The sequence below is a fragment of the Lepidochelys olivacea genome, assembly GCF_965140295.1.
Source record: "Lepidochelys olivacea isolate rLepOli2 genome assembly, chromosome: 10".
In the NCBI taxonomy this organism is placed as follows: Eukaryota; Metazoa; Chordata; order Testudines; family Cheloniidae; genus Lepidochelys; species Lepidochelys olivacea.
Genome location: NC_140420.1, coordinates 43,693,274 through 43,709,831, shown reverse-complemented (window position 1 = coordinate 43,709,831; position 16,558 = coordinate 43,693,274). Strand labels below are relative to the sequence as shown.

General features: G+C 46.7%; 1 protein-coding gene across 4 annotated transcripts in view; it reads right to left on the bottom strand.

Moving 5' to 3' along the window:
- Window positions 1–16,558, bottom strand: part of CELF6 (CUGBP Elav-like family member 6) — a 224,400-nt gene that overhangs the window by 11,343 nt on the left and 196,499 nt on the right. For 3 of the 4 annotated variants that reach the window (XM_084642408.1, XM_084642413.1, XM_084642409.1), the window contains one exon: window positions 6,831–6,986. The exons of the other annotated variant lie outside the window; for it this stretch is intronic. In XM_084642408.1, the coding sequence (XP_084498534.1) occupies window positions 6,859–6,986 (128 nt within the window). In that variant the 3' untranslated portion in view covers window positions 6,831–6,858. The remainder of the gene's footprint in view (window positions 1–6,830; window positions 6,987–16,558) is intronic. 4 annotated transcript variants of the gene reach the window in all.

The window sequence follows — 16,558 nt, the reverse complement described above, 5'->3', positions numbered from 1 at the left end:
ACTGAAGCCCAAGCCCATTCGAGCCGTGCCCCTTTCTTCAGCCCTGAGCTCCAGCAAGTCTAATGCCAGCCCTAGTGATCCAATTAAAATGGAGTCGTGACCCACTTCGGGGTCCTAACCCACAGTTTGAGAACCTCTGGCTTAGATGCTACTTGGGAAAGACCTTGTATGGCAAAGTCTGCTGAGGGCTTGTTTCTCACAGTGTGGCTGATTGTCTCTGCGTGGTCAAGCCAGCCAGTCCTGACATTATGAATCATAGGGCATCAAAGGAATTGGTAAAAACTTACTGTACCACTGACAATTATTTTGGAAAACTCTCAGAAAGCTGGGAAGGTACCAGAAGGATGGAGAAAAGAAAATGCAGGACTGATCTTCCAAAAGCAGAAAGAAGCATGATCCTACCTACTGATACCCCATAAGATCTATCCCTAACCTGAGTAAAATAATGGAACAACTCTTGAGAGAAAGAAAAAAAAAATCACTAAACTTCTAGTGTGTTACAGGATCATAACAGGTAAAAATCAGCCTGGACCAGGAGCCCCTTGCAGCATTGCTCAGATGGTGACTTGTATCTTATTGGAGAAACAAGTCTGGGAGTTGCAGCAAACTCGCAAATGGCTACTGAGAGAGGGGGCATTACTGGTCATGACAGCAGCATGTATCATTGCAGGAGTATTGTGTAACACCAACAGACACTGGTCTGTCAACGGGCAGGATCGAACCAGGGACCTCCGGAGCTTAGTGCATGAGCCTCTACCGTATGAGCTAAAAGCCAACTGGCTATTAGCTACGGCTGTAGAGCAGACTCATTTTCTAAGTGGTTTCAGTGCCACTAGATGGGATGGAACACCACACCCAGAAGGTGTGTGGATTACAGTCGTATACCCTTTCTTAGTGCACGATGGGAGTAGAATGCATGTGTGGGTGTGTTTAATTATGGGGTGCTTTTCACACTTTTTTGTGTTTTCAAAATAAATATAGCTAAATTTAGAAACAAAATATTTCAAAATGGAAAGTTGAAACATTTAATTTTAAAATGGTCAAAATGAACTGTTTTGACATATTGGAAAAAAAATTTTTTTCTGTCCAAAACTATTCACCAAATTCAACTTGAATGTGCAAATAGTTCAGGAGCCCTCACAAATTTACCATTTACTGAAAATATTTTGCCTAGAGAGAGAGAGAGAGAGCATGGGTGAGCTTTGGTATGTGTGCAGCTGTGTATGTTGGGAGAGCCTGGAGAGCATGTTGGAAGAGTCTTGTAATTATGCCTGTATATCTCACACACACACGCGCGCGCGTACATGAATCTACAAGCCAACTGTTTGCTAATTTTGGGGTGTCTCTCAGGGGTTCACTCATTCATGTACCAGCCTTTCCTGATGAGGATCATGCCACAACTACCCGCCTTAGAGTACAACCCTGCCATCAGGTGTTCCATCCCCTCTGCTCCATCCCCCTAGTTAGAGGGTCGGAGCTAGTTTCAAGTGTCAAAGAGGGACAACATGCCAGCAACTCCTTGTACAAGCTCACCCATATATCCTTCCCCTCAGTCGCTAGGGAATAATGATCTTGTGGCAACGTGGCCTGCGGCTTTAAGATGTGCAAGTAAGTGCTGAACCTGTTTACACTATTTTATCTGCTCGTGGAATCCCCTCTCCTCGGAATGCCCATACCAGGCAAAGTGCATCCGAATGTGACCCTTGCACATCTTATCTCAGCCTATCTTCTAAACAGCATGGGCTGTTTCTCAGCTGGCTGTTCTCTGGGTGACCTATGAAATGTCACATTTGAGTGGACATGTCTCTGGGGAGTGCACTTTGATGCAGGGAGCAGATGTAGACGGCTGCAGGACGGCTGCATAGTTATACCCGACCACTCAGAGCAGCAGGTGGCAACACAGTGAGAAAGGGTGGAGCTGGTCCAAAATTTCTTTTTATCTCAAAACTGGTTTTTGACAGAAATTTGGGGTTTTGACTGAATTCATTTTTCTTGAAAAAGCATCTGATTCCTGTGGAAAATATCAGTTTTTCAACAAAAAATTAAACGAGTGAAAACTGAAATTGTTTTGGTTTTCAGCCCAACCCAACAATATTTCAGTCTGGATATGTGGCTGCGGTGCCTCATGCTAGTTGCAGTTCAGGCACCTCCTTACCTCACCTTACCTCACCTTACCATAAGCCCACCTCATTACCCTATTTTCCTATACAAGCTACGACTCTTAGCAGGACGTTATTTCCCATGTTGCACCATGGCCATGCAGCTTCCACGATGCACCTCCCCTAATCAAGAATGAGGACCATAGTGCGTCCTGGGAGATGTAGCCTGACCAGGGAGCCTGCACAACTGAGGAGAATGGGAGTATGATACACACAAACTACAACACCCATGAGGCACTACGGCAGCCTTTCAGAATAAAATTATTTCAGTTTTTGGCCAAAATAGTTCAGATTTTTATTTTTCACCAGGAACTTGACATTTTCTTTGGAAGCCCCTCTCCTCCAGTTCTAAAAGAGGGTCAAACTGCTGCATCCCCCCAGTGTTTGGAAGAGGCAGAGTAATAGGCCCAGTGTCACTATATAAAAGCCGTCATGTTCCCATGAGGATTAGTGCAGCACAGTGCCAGTCCTGGAGAGCCACAAATTTCTGACTAACAAGCAGTCCACAAGCACCTCCAGTCACTACTGTCTACATTCAAAATAGTGATCAACCAAAGGTTAGAGCCAGGATTTTGGATACTCATCTAAACCCACCTAGTCCCTTGGCCTCGCAGCTAGCTTAGAAATGGTACAAGAATAGGCTTTCTCACTAGATTTCTCCAATGTTTCCTAGTTTCAGCTCAGCGTCTGCTGCTTCCATGTCCTGGCTAGAGGCAGGGAAGCAAAATGTGCCTGAAAATAAAATGGGAATAGCAAATAAAACTTAAACAGAGCATTTTAAACCTGTGAAAGGGCTTGGGGGCTCTGGTCTAGTTGCATTTGGGATGGAGGTTGGATGGTGGAGTGGCAGTTTGATTAATATTGTGGAGGGAGGGGTGCTCTGGTGCGTTTGAGTTTTAGGGATGATTCATTTTGAAAATATGATTTTTATCCAATATGGTTCAGCCATCTCAAGTTCAGGCCTGACTTTCCCTAAACACAATGCCCTCTTTAGAAGCCTCTGGCTGGAAGTACTGGCAGATGATGTTTTGGAAGTGGAAAGTCCAGCACACTTTCAAAGCAGAGAGAGACCCGAACCCACACCCTGAATCCAAACACTCCCAATTCTTTCCCTTCTCTGAAATTCAGATCCCAATTCTGCAGCTTGAGTCGTCTCTATTGGAAAGTGCCCTTAGTGTATCTGGGAAGGGTTCAGCAGTCTGGAAGGTGACATCTATGGTCTAATAAGTGGGGGAACAGGCATCTGGTAGGGTTAAGGACAAACCTAGTGCTTATCCCTCTTAAAACAAGCTGAATCCTGAGCAGTTAGCAAATAAAGAGCTTCTAATCATCTCTATGGTTGGCACACCATGTGCTTGTGCATCACTGCCCTCGGCTAGATTCAGGGGACCTGCTTCAGGAGAGCAGTTACCCCATGTATTTTTGGACATCAGTCTTGATGCTGCTATTGCATGGAGGTAGATAGCTGATGACATCAGCATATGTGCATATGCAGCCATGCATTACTATAAACAGCGCATGATCAGCAGGGATCCTAGTTTTCCATGATAAAACCCCCAAAATTCTCTGATAAAAAACATTAAAATCCACATTTTTCCACAATTAAAAAATAAACACTGAACTTTGGTTTCCCTCGCCATCCAGAGCTGGGTGGCTGGAGAGCAGCAGCTGCTGGCCAGGTGCCCAGCTCTGAAGGCAGCACTGCAGACAGCAGCAGTGAAAAAGTAAGGGTGGCAACACCATACCATGCCACCCATGGCTATCCTTAGGATTTATGGGGCCCTATGCAGTATTATTAAACTGCTGCCCCATGCCTAACGGCAGCCCGGGGTTGCATGTGTATTTTAGATAAGGGTGGTCTTTTGAAGGATTTATTTAAAAAACTATGTCTGAAGAGCCAAGCATTTAAGGCTAAAGATGAATACTCAGATTGTCCATCTAAAAATCTATGCAAGGATTTTTTAGAGATGTGATTTTATAATCTTCAGCAACACACTGATGAAATATTTTTAAAGAAAATTTTAAACTAAGGTCTTGTAGAATAACATGTTCTGAGTAAATATTACAGTAATGCACAACTGTTTTCATCAGTAAATTCAGAAACTGACAGTATATACTTGGGCGTTGGCAAATGCCTGTTAAATGGTTTCATTACCACTTATGCTCAAATAAATTGGTTAGTCTCTAAGGTGCCACAAGTACTCCTTTTCTTATTACCACTTGAATGGCTCTTTAACAGTTTCAATGTTGTGCTAATAGGTCTGGCAGGCTGGAAGCCTTTTTCACTTTTAAGTACTAGATCCCCTCCAGAGGAAGATTCACCAGGCTGCAGCAGCCAGCTGCGGTGGGAGCCTGCAGGAAGGGTCAGAACAGGGATAGGAAGAGGCTGGTGGGTGGACACTAAGACCCAGGGGTGCCCCAAATTTTCAGGTGCCCTATGCAGCTATGTATGCTGCATATGCCTAAGGACAGCCCTGATGCCAGCCTTACATGTGCACTGCCAAAGGCCCCAACTTCCACTGTTCCCGGTGGGTGCTCGACGCTACCCCTGCCCTGGCTCCATCCCTGCACCACCCTTGCCCCACCCCATTCCACCCTTCCCCAAAGTACCCATCATATTGTATGTATAGTTGGGGTTATTTTTTCCAATGTGCATTACTTTACATTTATCCACATTAAATTTCATTTGCCATTTTGTTGCCCAATCACTTAGTTTTGTGAGATCTTTTTGAAGTTCTTCACAGTCTGCTTTGGTTTTAACGATCTTGAGCAGTTTAGTATCACCTGCAAACTTTACCACCTCACTGTTTACTCCTTTCTCCAGATCATTTATGAATAAGGTGAATAGGATTGGTCCTAGGACTGACCCTTGGGGAACACCACTAGTTACCACTCTCTATTCTGAAAATTTAGCATTTATTCCTATCCTTTGTTCCCTGTCTTTTAACCAGTTCTCAATCCATGAAAGGATCTTCCCTCTTATCCAATGACAACTTAATTTACGTATGAGTCTTTGGTGAGGGACCTTGTCAGACGCTTTCTGGAAATCTAAGTACACTATGTCACAGAATATCAGTGTTGGAAGGGACCTCAGGAAATCATCTAGTCCAACCCCCTGCTCAAAGCAGGACCAATCCCAAATTTTTGCCCCAGATCCCAAATGGCCCCCTCAAGGATTGAGCTCACAACCCTGGGTTTAGCAGGCCAATGCTCAAACCACTGAGCTATCCCTCCCCCCATGTCCACTGGATCCCTCTTGTCCACATGTTTGTTGACTCCCTCAAATAACTCTAGATTAGTAAGACATGATCTCCCTTTACAGAAACCATGCTGACTTTTGCGCAACAATTTATGCTCTTCTATGTGTCTGACAATTTTATTCTTTACTATTGTTTCAACTAATTTGCCCGGTACTGATGTTAGACTTATTGGCCTGTAATTGCCAGGATCACTTCTAGAGCCCTTCTTAAATATTGGCGTAACATTAGCTATCTTCCGGTCATTGGGTACAGTAGCTGATTTAAAGGACCAGTTACAAACCATAGTTAATAGTTCCACAATTTCACATTTGAGTTCTTTCAGAACTCTTGGGTGAATGCCATCTGGTCCCGGGGACTTGTTACTGTTAAGTTTCTCAATTAATTCCAAAACCCCCTCTAGTGACACTTCAATCTGTGATAATTCCCTAGATTTGTCACCTACAAAAGACGGCTCAGGTTTGGGAATCTCTCTAACATCCTCAGCTGTGAAGACTAAAGCACAGAATTCATTTAGTTTCTGTTTGGTGGCGGGAAGTGGTAGGAGGCAGGCGGAGGAGCAGGGACACGGCGTGCTCTGGTGGGGGGAGGAGGTGAAGCGGGGCGGAGGGTGAGGGGAGCTTGGCTACCAGTGGCTACCCACTAATTTTTCCCCAGGGGTGCTCCAGCCCCGGAGCACCCATGCAGTCGGCACCTATGTGCACTGCTGCTGGGGCAGCACTGCCTTCAGAGCTGGGTGCCTTGCCAGCAGCTGCCGCTCTCCACTCTGCCTTCAGAGCTGGGCACCCGGAATAAAAACCAAAGATTCTCTGTAAAAACGCAAATGCTGTGTTTTTCTGTGTTGTTCCATGGCAAATGGATTTCTAGGATCCCTGCTGATCAGAGACTCTGCAATGGTTTGTGGCTGCATATGATACACACAAGACACCAAGTCAGAAGGAAGCAACAATAATAACAATATCTAGCACCAAGAGATCTCAAAGCACTTTAAAAAGATGGCAAACATCATTATCACTATTTTTCAGATGGGGAAACTGAAGCCCAGAGAGGGACAGTGACTTGCCCCAGGTCGCCCAGCCAGTCAGAAGCAGATCTGGGAGTGAGTCCTCGTCCAGCGCCCTAGCCACTGGACCACACTGATTCAAATTCAGGGCTACCAGGTCCGAAAGAATAAGGCAGAGCCAAAGGAGCAGCTCTGATAGCTAAGTCAAAGGTCCAACACTCTCCAACAAATGGCAGCGGTGCACAGATCAACAGAAGTCAGCATCATCCTGGTATGAATGAAACAACAGGAGATGCCATACTGCCCCCTGGCTTCCTGGCAGCAAGCACAGATGAGTTGGTGAAAACACCAAACTACCCCACTCTCCCACTTGTACCACAGTTGGGGCAGTCTGGTCTGCCAGTGCCTTACCTGTTTGCAGGGCCAGGGTGAGCAGGGGTCAGTAGGGTCTGTTGGCATCTTTTGGCCGCTTTAGTTGGACCTTTAGCCTCTTCATGCCGATCTGGAAGCCGTTCATGGCCTGAATGGCTGCCTGAGCACTAGTTGGATTGTCAAAACTGACGAAACCTGGGGGTGAGGGGAGGGTGAGAGGGGGGACGGAGAAGGAAGGACACAATTCATCACCAACAGCACCAGAGACCCTCTCCACTCATCACCACAAGTTCACGCCAAGCAGGGGCGGCTCTACCAATTTTGCTGCTCCAAACAGTCGCCGTCGAATTGCCGCTGCGGGGCACGGACTGCCGCTCAATTCTGAATGCTGCCCCGGGCACCTGCTTGGAAAGCTGGTGCCTGGAGCCAACCCTGACTCCAAGCATCCATCAGTAACTGCTGGACAAGGGCAATGGGATTACCCAGAAGACTCTGGTGCAGGGAAGGGAGAGGTGATGCTGGGAATATTGTGACCACAGCCCTCCGCATTCAATAATCAGACCCTCCCCCCAAATCATGAGGTTTAAACTCACATTGGCTGGCTCCTGATTTTGGAGCTTTTAAGGGCGGAAGCTGCCTGCCCTCACTTAGTGTGTGATCATGTAAGGGTCAAAATTCAATATTAGACGTGTACACAAAAATGTGGGCCTCCTCACTGGCTTTTCAGAGAGGAGCTCTACTTTCCCTGCACTGGCCCCGGGATAGACTCACATTCTCCCTTTACACTCCCCTAGTCTCCTGTCCCTCACCTGCCCCTACATTTTTCCTTCTTTCCCCTTACAATTGCATAATCCACACATTCTCTGTCTCTGTCCCCCATTTCCCAGCATCCCCATGATATCCCTTCTACACCTTGTCAGACTCCTTTCTGCACCCCACATTTCCCCTGCATCCTCCTCAGTCACCCTTCTTCTTCCCATATTCTCCTGCACCACTTGAGTTTCCCTCCTAGTCCTGTCCCCTCACAGTCATTATAACCAAAGATAGCCTGGCTTCAGTCCTATTGGAAACAACGGGAAGTGCCAGCCCATCTTTGCTAGGGGCACACTCACTTCCACAAGGAAAAGTTGTAAGGAAATGGCTGCTATTTTGACTGTAGGCCTCCTGTGGCTTCAGTCCCATTTAATGTAATGGCAGACAGCAGCCTTTTGGAACAAGGGCCAATCTTGGTGAGAGTTCTGCCAGAAATCAGGAGATCTGAGAAGCGATGTCTGCCCCTGTCATAAATATAAAGGGAAGGGTAAACCTCTTTGAAATCCCTCCTGGCCAGGGGAAAGCTCCTCTCACCTGTAAAGGGTTAAGAAGCTAAAGGTAACCTCGCTGGCACCTGACCAAAATGACCAATGAGGAGACAAGATACTTTCAAAAGCTGGGAGGAGGGAGAGAAACAAAGGGTCTCTGTCTGTCTGTATGCTGGTTTCTGTCGGGGATAGACCAGGAATGGAGTCTTAGAACTTTTAGTAAGTAATCTAGCTAGGTACGTGTTAGATTATGATTTCTTTAAATGGCTGAGAAAAGAACTGTGCTGAATAGAATAACTATTTCTGTCCGAATATCTTTTTTGTAACTTAAGTTTTTGCCTAGCGGGATTCTCTATGTTTTGAATCTAATTACCCTGTAAGGTATCTACTATCCTGATTTTACAGAGGTGATTTCTTTACTTCTATTTACTTCTATTTCTATTAAAAGTCTTCTTGTAAGAAAACTGAATGCTTTTTCATTGTTCTCAGATCCAAGGGTTTGGGTCTGTGGTCACCTATGCAAATTGGTGAGGCTTTTTATCCAACATTTCCCAGGAAAGGGGGGGTACAAGTGTTGGGAGGATTGTTCATTGTTCTTAAGATCCAAGGGTCTGGGTCCGTAGTCACCTAGGCAAATTGGTGAGGCTTTTTACCAAACCTTGTCCAGGAAGTGGGGTGCAAGGTTTTGGGAAGTATTTTGGGGGGAAAGACGTTTCCAAACAGCTCTTCCCCAATAACCAGTATTTGTTTGGTGGTGGTAGCGGCCAATCCAAGGACAAAGGGTGGAATATTTTGTACCTTGGGGAAGTTTTGACCTAAGCTGGTAAAGATAAGCTTAGGAGGTTTTTCATGCAGGTCCCCACATCTGTACCCTAGCGTTCAGAGTGGGGAAGGAACCTTGACAGCCCCTTGCTCCCAAACGCAGCCCTGGACTCCTACATTGTCCTATGTCCCGAGGCTAATTACGAAATAAGTCACTCCCCAAAGAGAACAGGCTTATAGAAGGTGTTCAAAGGAAAGCATTTTAAAGCAAAAGCCACATGCTTTCCCTTACCCTACTCCTGATACAGAACAGAAAGATGTAGACATTAAAGAAGAAAACAATTCACTTTTAAAGCCAAGAGGTCTATGCTTCTGTCACAAAGGATGCTTTGGGCTGCTTTGGATATAATATAATGAACATGCCATCACCCTGCCAAACCTTTCCCCGCAACTGCCATTGAATGGGAAACCCTGAACCTTGGAGGCATGACAACTTTTTCCCTCCACCCAATTCCTTTGAGTGCTGCCTCTGTACCTCCAGCTTTGAGAACCACCATTCTGGAGGAGATATGGCACAGGCTCTACTAAGAGCAGAAAATACAGCACAGGAAATGCTCCTTCTCCCAAGACTATGAGCCCGAATTTGCAACTTCTCCAGAGGGTTGGAAAGTTTAGTGACGGTTCATCTGAACTTTTAAGGGCTTAGATGAACTGGCTGGTGCAGCACAGCGGCTGCCTGGGAGAGCACCTGGCTGTGGTGGCAGCAGCCTGCCTCCAGCCCAGGCTCGGCTTCCAGGACAGGGGCCAAGAGCAAGCCGGAGTACCTCTCCCCTCAGCATGCTTGGAGTCGGCCCCTATCCCCGGAAGCCGAGCCTGGGCAGGGAGCAGGCTGCCGCTGCCTGCCACCCCTCCGTAGCCAGCCTCTCTCCCAGGCAGCTGCTGCTGCACAGGGAGCATGCCGGAAGGGGAAGGTGGGGCTCCGGCTCACTTGGCCCATGTCCCTGAAGCCAAGCCTGCGTGGGGGGCAGCCTGCCACTGTTGCAGCCAGGTGCTCTCCCAGGCAGCTGCTGCGCTGCATTGGGCCAGGCCTAGCTTCCAGGGAGAGCAGCTGAATGTGCCTGGGGGAGGAGGACACAGTGCAGCGGGAGGACAGAGTTCCCCCTCTCCCCCGCAGGTAATGTGGGGTGGGGAGAGCACAGAGGCCACGAGCTGGGGTCAGGGCGGGGAGGAGACACCTGTGGAGGTCACGGGTCTTCCCCTTTAGTTGGTGCCCCCCCAGTATGGGGCGGCACCAATCGTCTCACCCCAATTTATGGGAGGATTTGGAATTCAAACCTGTGTATGAATTTTTATAGTGGTCTCAACAAAACCCAGGAGAGGTAAATCTCTGAATTTCCTGAGAATTTGAGATCTGGGACCTGTTTCTCTGCCTTGCATCCTGGGTTGTCATTTACAGCTGTGCAAAGCGGGTGTACAGTTAGATTAGCCACTTAGATCCTGCAGCATTTTGCAACCAGTTTGCAAAGGAACAGTGACAACACAGGGTACAAAGCAGTGAAGAATCAGGCTCCTGGAAACTAATTTTGTCCTAATCTCTGCTGTGGACTCTGTTGCAGTTTTCCCTTTGCTAACACTGCCCTTCCTGCATGTTCACTTAACCAGCTCCAATCTTTGCTGGGCTTCGCCATGCTTGACATCAACCCAAGCGTCCACATTAAAGACACCCAGCCTTTCGCCAAGAGTACAGTCTCCAAACCAACCACCAACTTCTCCAGCATTTAAAAGAGTCCCTGCAAAGCATCCTCCCAGTTCCCCACTTGGCTGGCAAAAGACCTCAGCTAAATCCAGGATCTCTGAGATACAGCACGTGGTGCCTACAACTGCCTGAAGCGTCAACCTTACTCACAAGAGGCTGATGTGGTGGTATTGTATATTTGAAAGGCTTCTCCTGTCACCTATTGTTGTATTTTTTTCTCTTCTTGCTAACATCTGCTGCAATAAAAAAGTAACATACAATAATAAGCTGCAGCGTTCCAGTGTGCATGGCAGCTCCATTTGTCCCTGCATCTCCTGGGAACTGGCAGCCAGTCCCGGCAGGAGGGCATTTTAATTGAACGTACCATTTTCACATCCTGGAAAGGGGGCACATTGAGGGAATGGATACTTTCCTTCCCACGGATGGCAGGGGGCAACTCTGTAATACTTTTCTCCTTTCCTTTGAGCATCAGGGAGAGGCACCATGGAGCAGCAGCAGCCATTAATGGAGCAGGGCTGGGGGTAGGAGGAGGACAGAAGCAACAGCAGTGGTGGTAAGGTTATGAGAATTGCAGCACTTATTGGTGTCAGTAATGATCTTCCCAGCACCTTCCAGCCTAGGATCTCAACGCGCTTCACAGCCACTATTGAATGAAGCCTCATCTGCATGCCAGTGTGAGTTAGTGAGTATGGGTGTCATTTGATGCACGTGTGTGTGTGGAAAGAGGGGCAGTGTCTCAGCCAAGGTCATGCAGCAAGCCACTGTCAGAGCTGGGAGTAGAACCCACATCCCCTTCCTACACTCCTTTGTTTTAACCACCAAACAGCGCTCCAGCCACAAGGTGGCATTTGTGCAAGGTCCCATCAGAGCTCACACTGAATATAGTATGAATGTGCGTCCTCAGAATAAGCATGCTGAGTTGTGTGGGGCAGTAACAATTTTGATTGTAAGGGGGCAGGACATTGCCAGTGTCCTGCATTCACTTGGGGGAAGATGCAACGTCATCACCCTACGTTATTTGCCTGAAGACGGCCGATGTTTGTGAGACAGCGTACTACGAAAGCAATGCTTGCATTGTGACATGCTGACACTGGTAGGGTGGGGCAGTTCTGTTTGACCATCTGAATGTGAGCCTTCAGCAGGAAAGAGTAGGTGTGGATTGCCAAGACAAAAAACAAACCAGGGCCGTCAGATGTACACATCTAAGGGGTGGTGCCATACACCACAACCACACCATACACCACAAGAACAGCAAGAGCAGCAGCAATCCTCTTCGGAACAAGAAGGAGGCAAGACTGCATATTATCATGCTGGTTATGTCTAACATTGATGACCAACTTGTACCAAGAATTATTAAGTCCAAGATAGGCGCTAGAGGGATTAGGGGATAGGCTATTGGAACTGGAGTCTGTCACCTCTACGGCATTCATTCAAATGCTGCCCAAGTCAATAGCAGCTGTAAGTTTTTCTCATCTGGTGTACCATCTCCTCAGTGAACATCACAACTGGCACCTTTCATGGCAGGCTGAGCAGAGAACTGAATAGGCCTGCAGAGTGACCCAGCTTCTTATGCTCTGGGGTTATTGTTGGAGAGACAAGGTGGGTGTACCTTTTATAAAGGTCACAGGTCAGACCTAAAGCATGCTGCCAAGGTGTAGACGAAGGGAGCCGTGTGTGTGAACCTACGCTTGCCCTGCCGCTGCCCACGTCTCCCCCCCAGCCCTTCCGTGGATTCATGGAACATACCAATGTCCAGGGCGGTTAGTCTGGTGCTTTTCACAGACAGCAGAGCCATGGAAAAGATAAACTGGCAGGAAGGAGAAACTAATGTCCCCACTTGCAAGATAAATGATTATATGAGCATAAAGAGCTCTGGACACTGACAACCACATGAGAATCCAGAGGAAAACAGACCATACTACTCACACAGAGTACTGAAAACCCAGTGCAGGAAAGACTAAAGGTAGCATGTATGACAAGTAGGTGCCCCTCCAGGAATTTCACAGCCATGAACCTCGCCTGTTGGGCTAAATCACAATCAGTAACAGAGAAAAATCCAGCATTGCAACAGTGTAGCATGGAAAGGGAAATGACTTACCTGAACTTCTGCCTCTCACTGCAGGGTCTCATCACCTAGTACCAGAGTGCTGTAACTCCCCAGGCTCTGAAAGGTTTTAACCCTTATGAGTGGTGGTAACAGAGCTCTTATTATCTGTCACATGCCCTCCTGCTGAGCTGAAATGCTGCCTTTGGAGGAAGTGGTCAGGGCTGATTGTGCAGGAGGCGAAGCTCCCAAAGGAACAAGCCAATCAATCACACCTCACAAGACAAAATAAAATAAAAGTGCAAAATCAACACCCCCTGCAAAGGGAGCCCCCCAGCTCTGAGGGGAGGGGAGACTTTGGTCGGAATCATAGGCGCAACGAAGCAGAATTACAGGTCTGCAATTTCTCCTTCTCGAAAGATACCAACCACCAAGAATCTCGCTCTTGGAGAAGAAACTTGAAAGATGTTCCAAGAGAGAAAACGAGAGCTTAGTCACAACAGGCAGCAACTGCCAGGCCCAAGCCAACAGAGCGAACAGAGAGGGTTCTCACATAGCTCTGTCCAGTTACCTGTCTAACTGTGGTAACAATAAAATCCCTCCCAACATTATCAATTCCATGGGTAGCCTGGGAAAAAATGGTCTATTCAAATGAGAGAGATACTAAATGGAAATGAAACCTTTTGGGGTGAGAGGGTTTGGACTCCCTACCTTAGAACCCAGTTCTGGATTAGGTAGGCTCAGGCACTGAAACCGGATTCCCACCTGCAGGCTGAATCCAAGCCATGATGATTTGTGAGCATGCTGAGGAGACCATGCAGCTGCTCAGCAGATGTCAATAATGGAAACTTCCCTGAGGCAGACTGTGAGGGTCCCCTTGTCTCAGTCCGTGTGTGCCTTAACATGGCCTTCTAATTCCAGGACAGCCTGGCCACAGCAAGGTGAGGCCTGATCAGACATGCATTTACATACAGTCCTCTCAAGAAGAGCATGGCTCAGCCACTTGGTGTCAGATGAAACAGTCAGATGAATGTTCAAAGGTTTTTAGGTCTGCTCAAGTCAATCCTTTTCACAGAGAGCTTACGGAGAAAGGCCTTTCCAGGGGGAACCTGCGAGTGTGTGAACCATGTTAGCACAGCTCATTAACAGCAGATCTCCCACACCACCTTGGAAAGGAATCCTGGGTGAGTCCACAGCACCACCTGAGCTTTATGTAACCTCCCTTCCTTCCCAGGTTTCTGGGGAAGCAGGCAATGCTCACCTGGGCATCTGATGTTGTCAACTGTGAGAGAGATCCTGAGTACCCCAGTGGTGATTGTGGCTAGATGGGAATCCTCAGTTCACCCCTCTGCTGCAGTCCTTTTACTTGTAACAAAATTAATCCTGGTTGGGGCCTGCACACAGCCACTGGGGTGCCTGGGGAGCCTCCAGGAGTAAACCTGAGCTAATCTATGCAATGGGGCTAACCCAAAAATAGGAATTATACACTCTCTGCAATCAATATCTGCTTAGACTAGAGTTAGCACCCCCTCACTGCACAATTTAGAAAAACATGCTATAACAGATTCAGAATAATTAAAATGTCACAGCCACTTTAATGTATGCAGCGTTGGTCCCAGGAGATTAGAGACACAAGGTGAGTGAAGTAATTTATTTTATTGGACCAGCTTCTGTTGGCGAGAGAGACCTTTCCCAGACCTGAAGAAGAGCCCTGTGTAGCTGGAAAGCTTGTCTTTTACCAACAGAAGTTGATCCAGCAAAAGACATCACCTCACCCACCTTGTCACACTACCAATCACTTTAAGTCACTGGGGGTGCTCCACAAGAAGTCAATTATTAAATGCTATTTAGAGTAGTGAATTAAAAGGAGTGCCCCACTCTGGGGTGGGGTAACTGGTGGCAGTGTAAACGTAGTAAGTTGACCAGAGTGGGGCACTCCTCTTAGATTCATAGATATCAAGGTCAGAAGAGACCATCAGGATCATCTAGTCTGACCTCCTGCACAATGCAGGCCACATAATCTCACCCACCCACTCCTGCGATAAACCTCTCACCTATGTCTGAGCTATTGAAGTCCTCAAATCATGGTTTAAAGACTTCAAGGTGCAGAGAATCCTCCAGCAAGTGACCCGTGCCCCATACTACAGAGGAAGGCGAAAAACCCCCAGGGCCTCTTCATAGAATCATAGAATATCAAGGTTGGAAGGGACCTCAGGATGTCATCTAGTCCAACCCCCTGCTCAAGCAGGATCAATCCCCAATTTTTGCACCAGATCCCTAAAATGGCCCCCTCGAGGATTGAACTCACAACCCTGGGTTTAGCAGGCCAATGCTCAAACCACTGAGCTATCCCTCCGCCCTCTTCCAATCTGCCCTGGAGGAAAATTCCTTCCCGATCCCAGATATGCCGATCAGTTGAACCCTGAACATATGGGCAAGATTCACCAGCCAGATACCCAGGAAAGAATTCTCTGTAGTAACTCAGATCCCACACCATCTAACATCCCATCACAGGCCATTGGGCCTATTTACCATGAATATTTAAAGATCAATTAATTGCCAAAATCATGTTATCCCATCATATCATCTCCTCCATAAACTTATTGAGTTTAATCTTGAAGCCAGATAGATCTTTTGCCCTCACTGCTTCCCTTGGAAGGCTATTCCAGAACTTCACACCTCTGATGGTTAGAAACCTTCATCTAATTTCAAGTCTAAACTTCCTGATGGCCAGTTTATATCCATTTGTTCTTGTGTCCACATTGGTACTGAGCTTAAATAATTCCTCTCCCTCTCCGGTATTTATCCCTCTGATATATTTAAAGAGAGGAATCATATCTCCCCATAACCTTCTTTTGGTTAGGCTAAACAAGCCAAGCTCCTTGAGTTTCCTTTCATAACACAGGTTTTCCATTTCTCCGATCATCCTAGTAGCCCTTCTCTGTACCTGTTCCAATTTGAATTCATCCTTCTTAAACATGGGAGACCAGAACTGCACATAGTATTCCACGTGAAGTCTCACCAGTGCCTTGTATAACGGTACTAACACCTCCTTATCTCTACTGGAAATACCTCACCTGATGCATCCCAAGACCGCATTAGCTTTTTTCACGGCCATATCACATTGGCGGCTCATAGTCATCCTGTGGTCAACCAATACTCCAAGGTCCTTCTCCTCCTCTGTTACTTCTAATTGATGTGTCCCCAGCTTATAACTAAAATTCTTGTTATTAATCCCTAAATGCATGACCTTATACTTCTCACTATTAAATTTCGTCCTATTACTATTACTCCAGTTTAAAAGGTCATCCAGATCCTCCTGTATGATATCCCGGTCCTTCTCTAAATTGGCAATACCTCCCAGCTTTGTATCATCCACAAACTCTATTAGCACACTCCCACTTTTTGTGCCGAGGTTAGTAATAAAAAGATTAAATAAGATTGGTCCCAAAACCGATCCCTGAGGAACTCCACTGGTAACTTCCCTCCAGCCTGACGGTTCACCTTTCAGTATGACCCGCTGTAGTCTCCCTTTTAACCAATTCCTTATCCACCTTTCAATTTTCATATTGATCCTCATCTTTTCCAATTTAACTAATAATTCCCCATGTGGCACCGTATCAAATGCCTTACTGAAATCTAGGTAAATTAGATCCACTGCGTTTCCTTTGTCTAAAAAATCTGTTACTTTCTGAAAGAAGGAGATCAGGTTGGCTTGGCACGATCTACCTTTTGTAAAACCATGTTGTATTTTGTCCCAATTACCATTGACCTCAATGTCCTTAACTACTTTCTCCTTCAAAATTTTTTCCAAGACCTTGCATACTACAGATGTCAGATTAACAGGCCTGTAGTTACCCAGATCACTTTTTTTCCCTTTCTTAAAAATAGGAACTATGTTAGC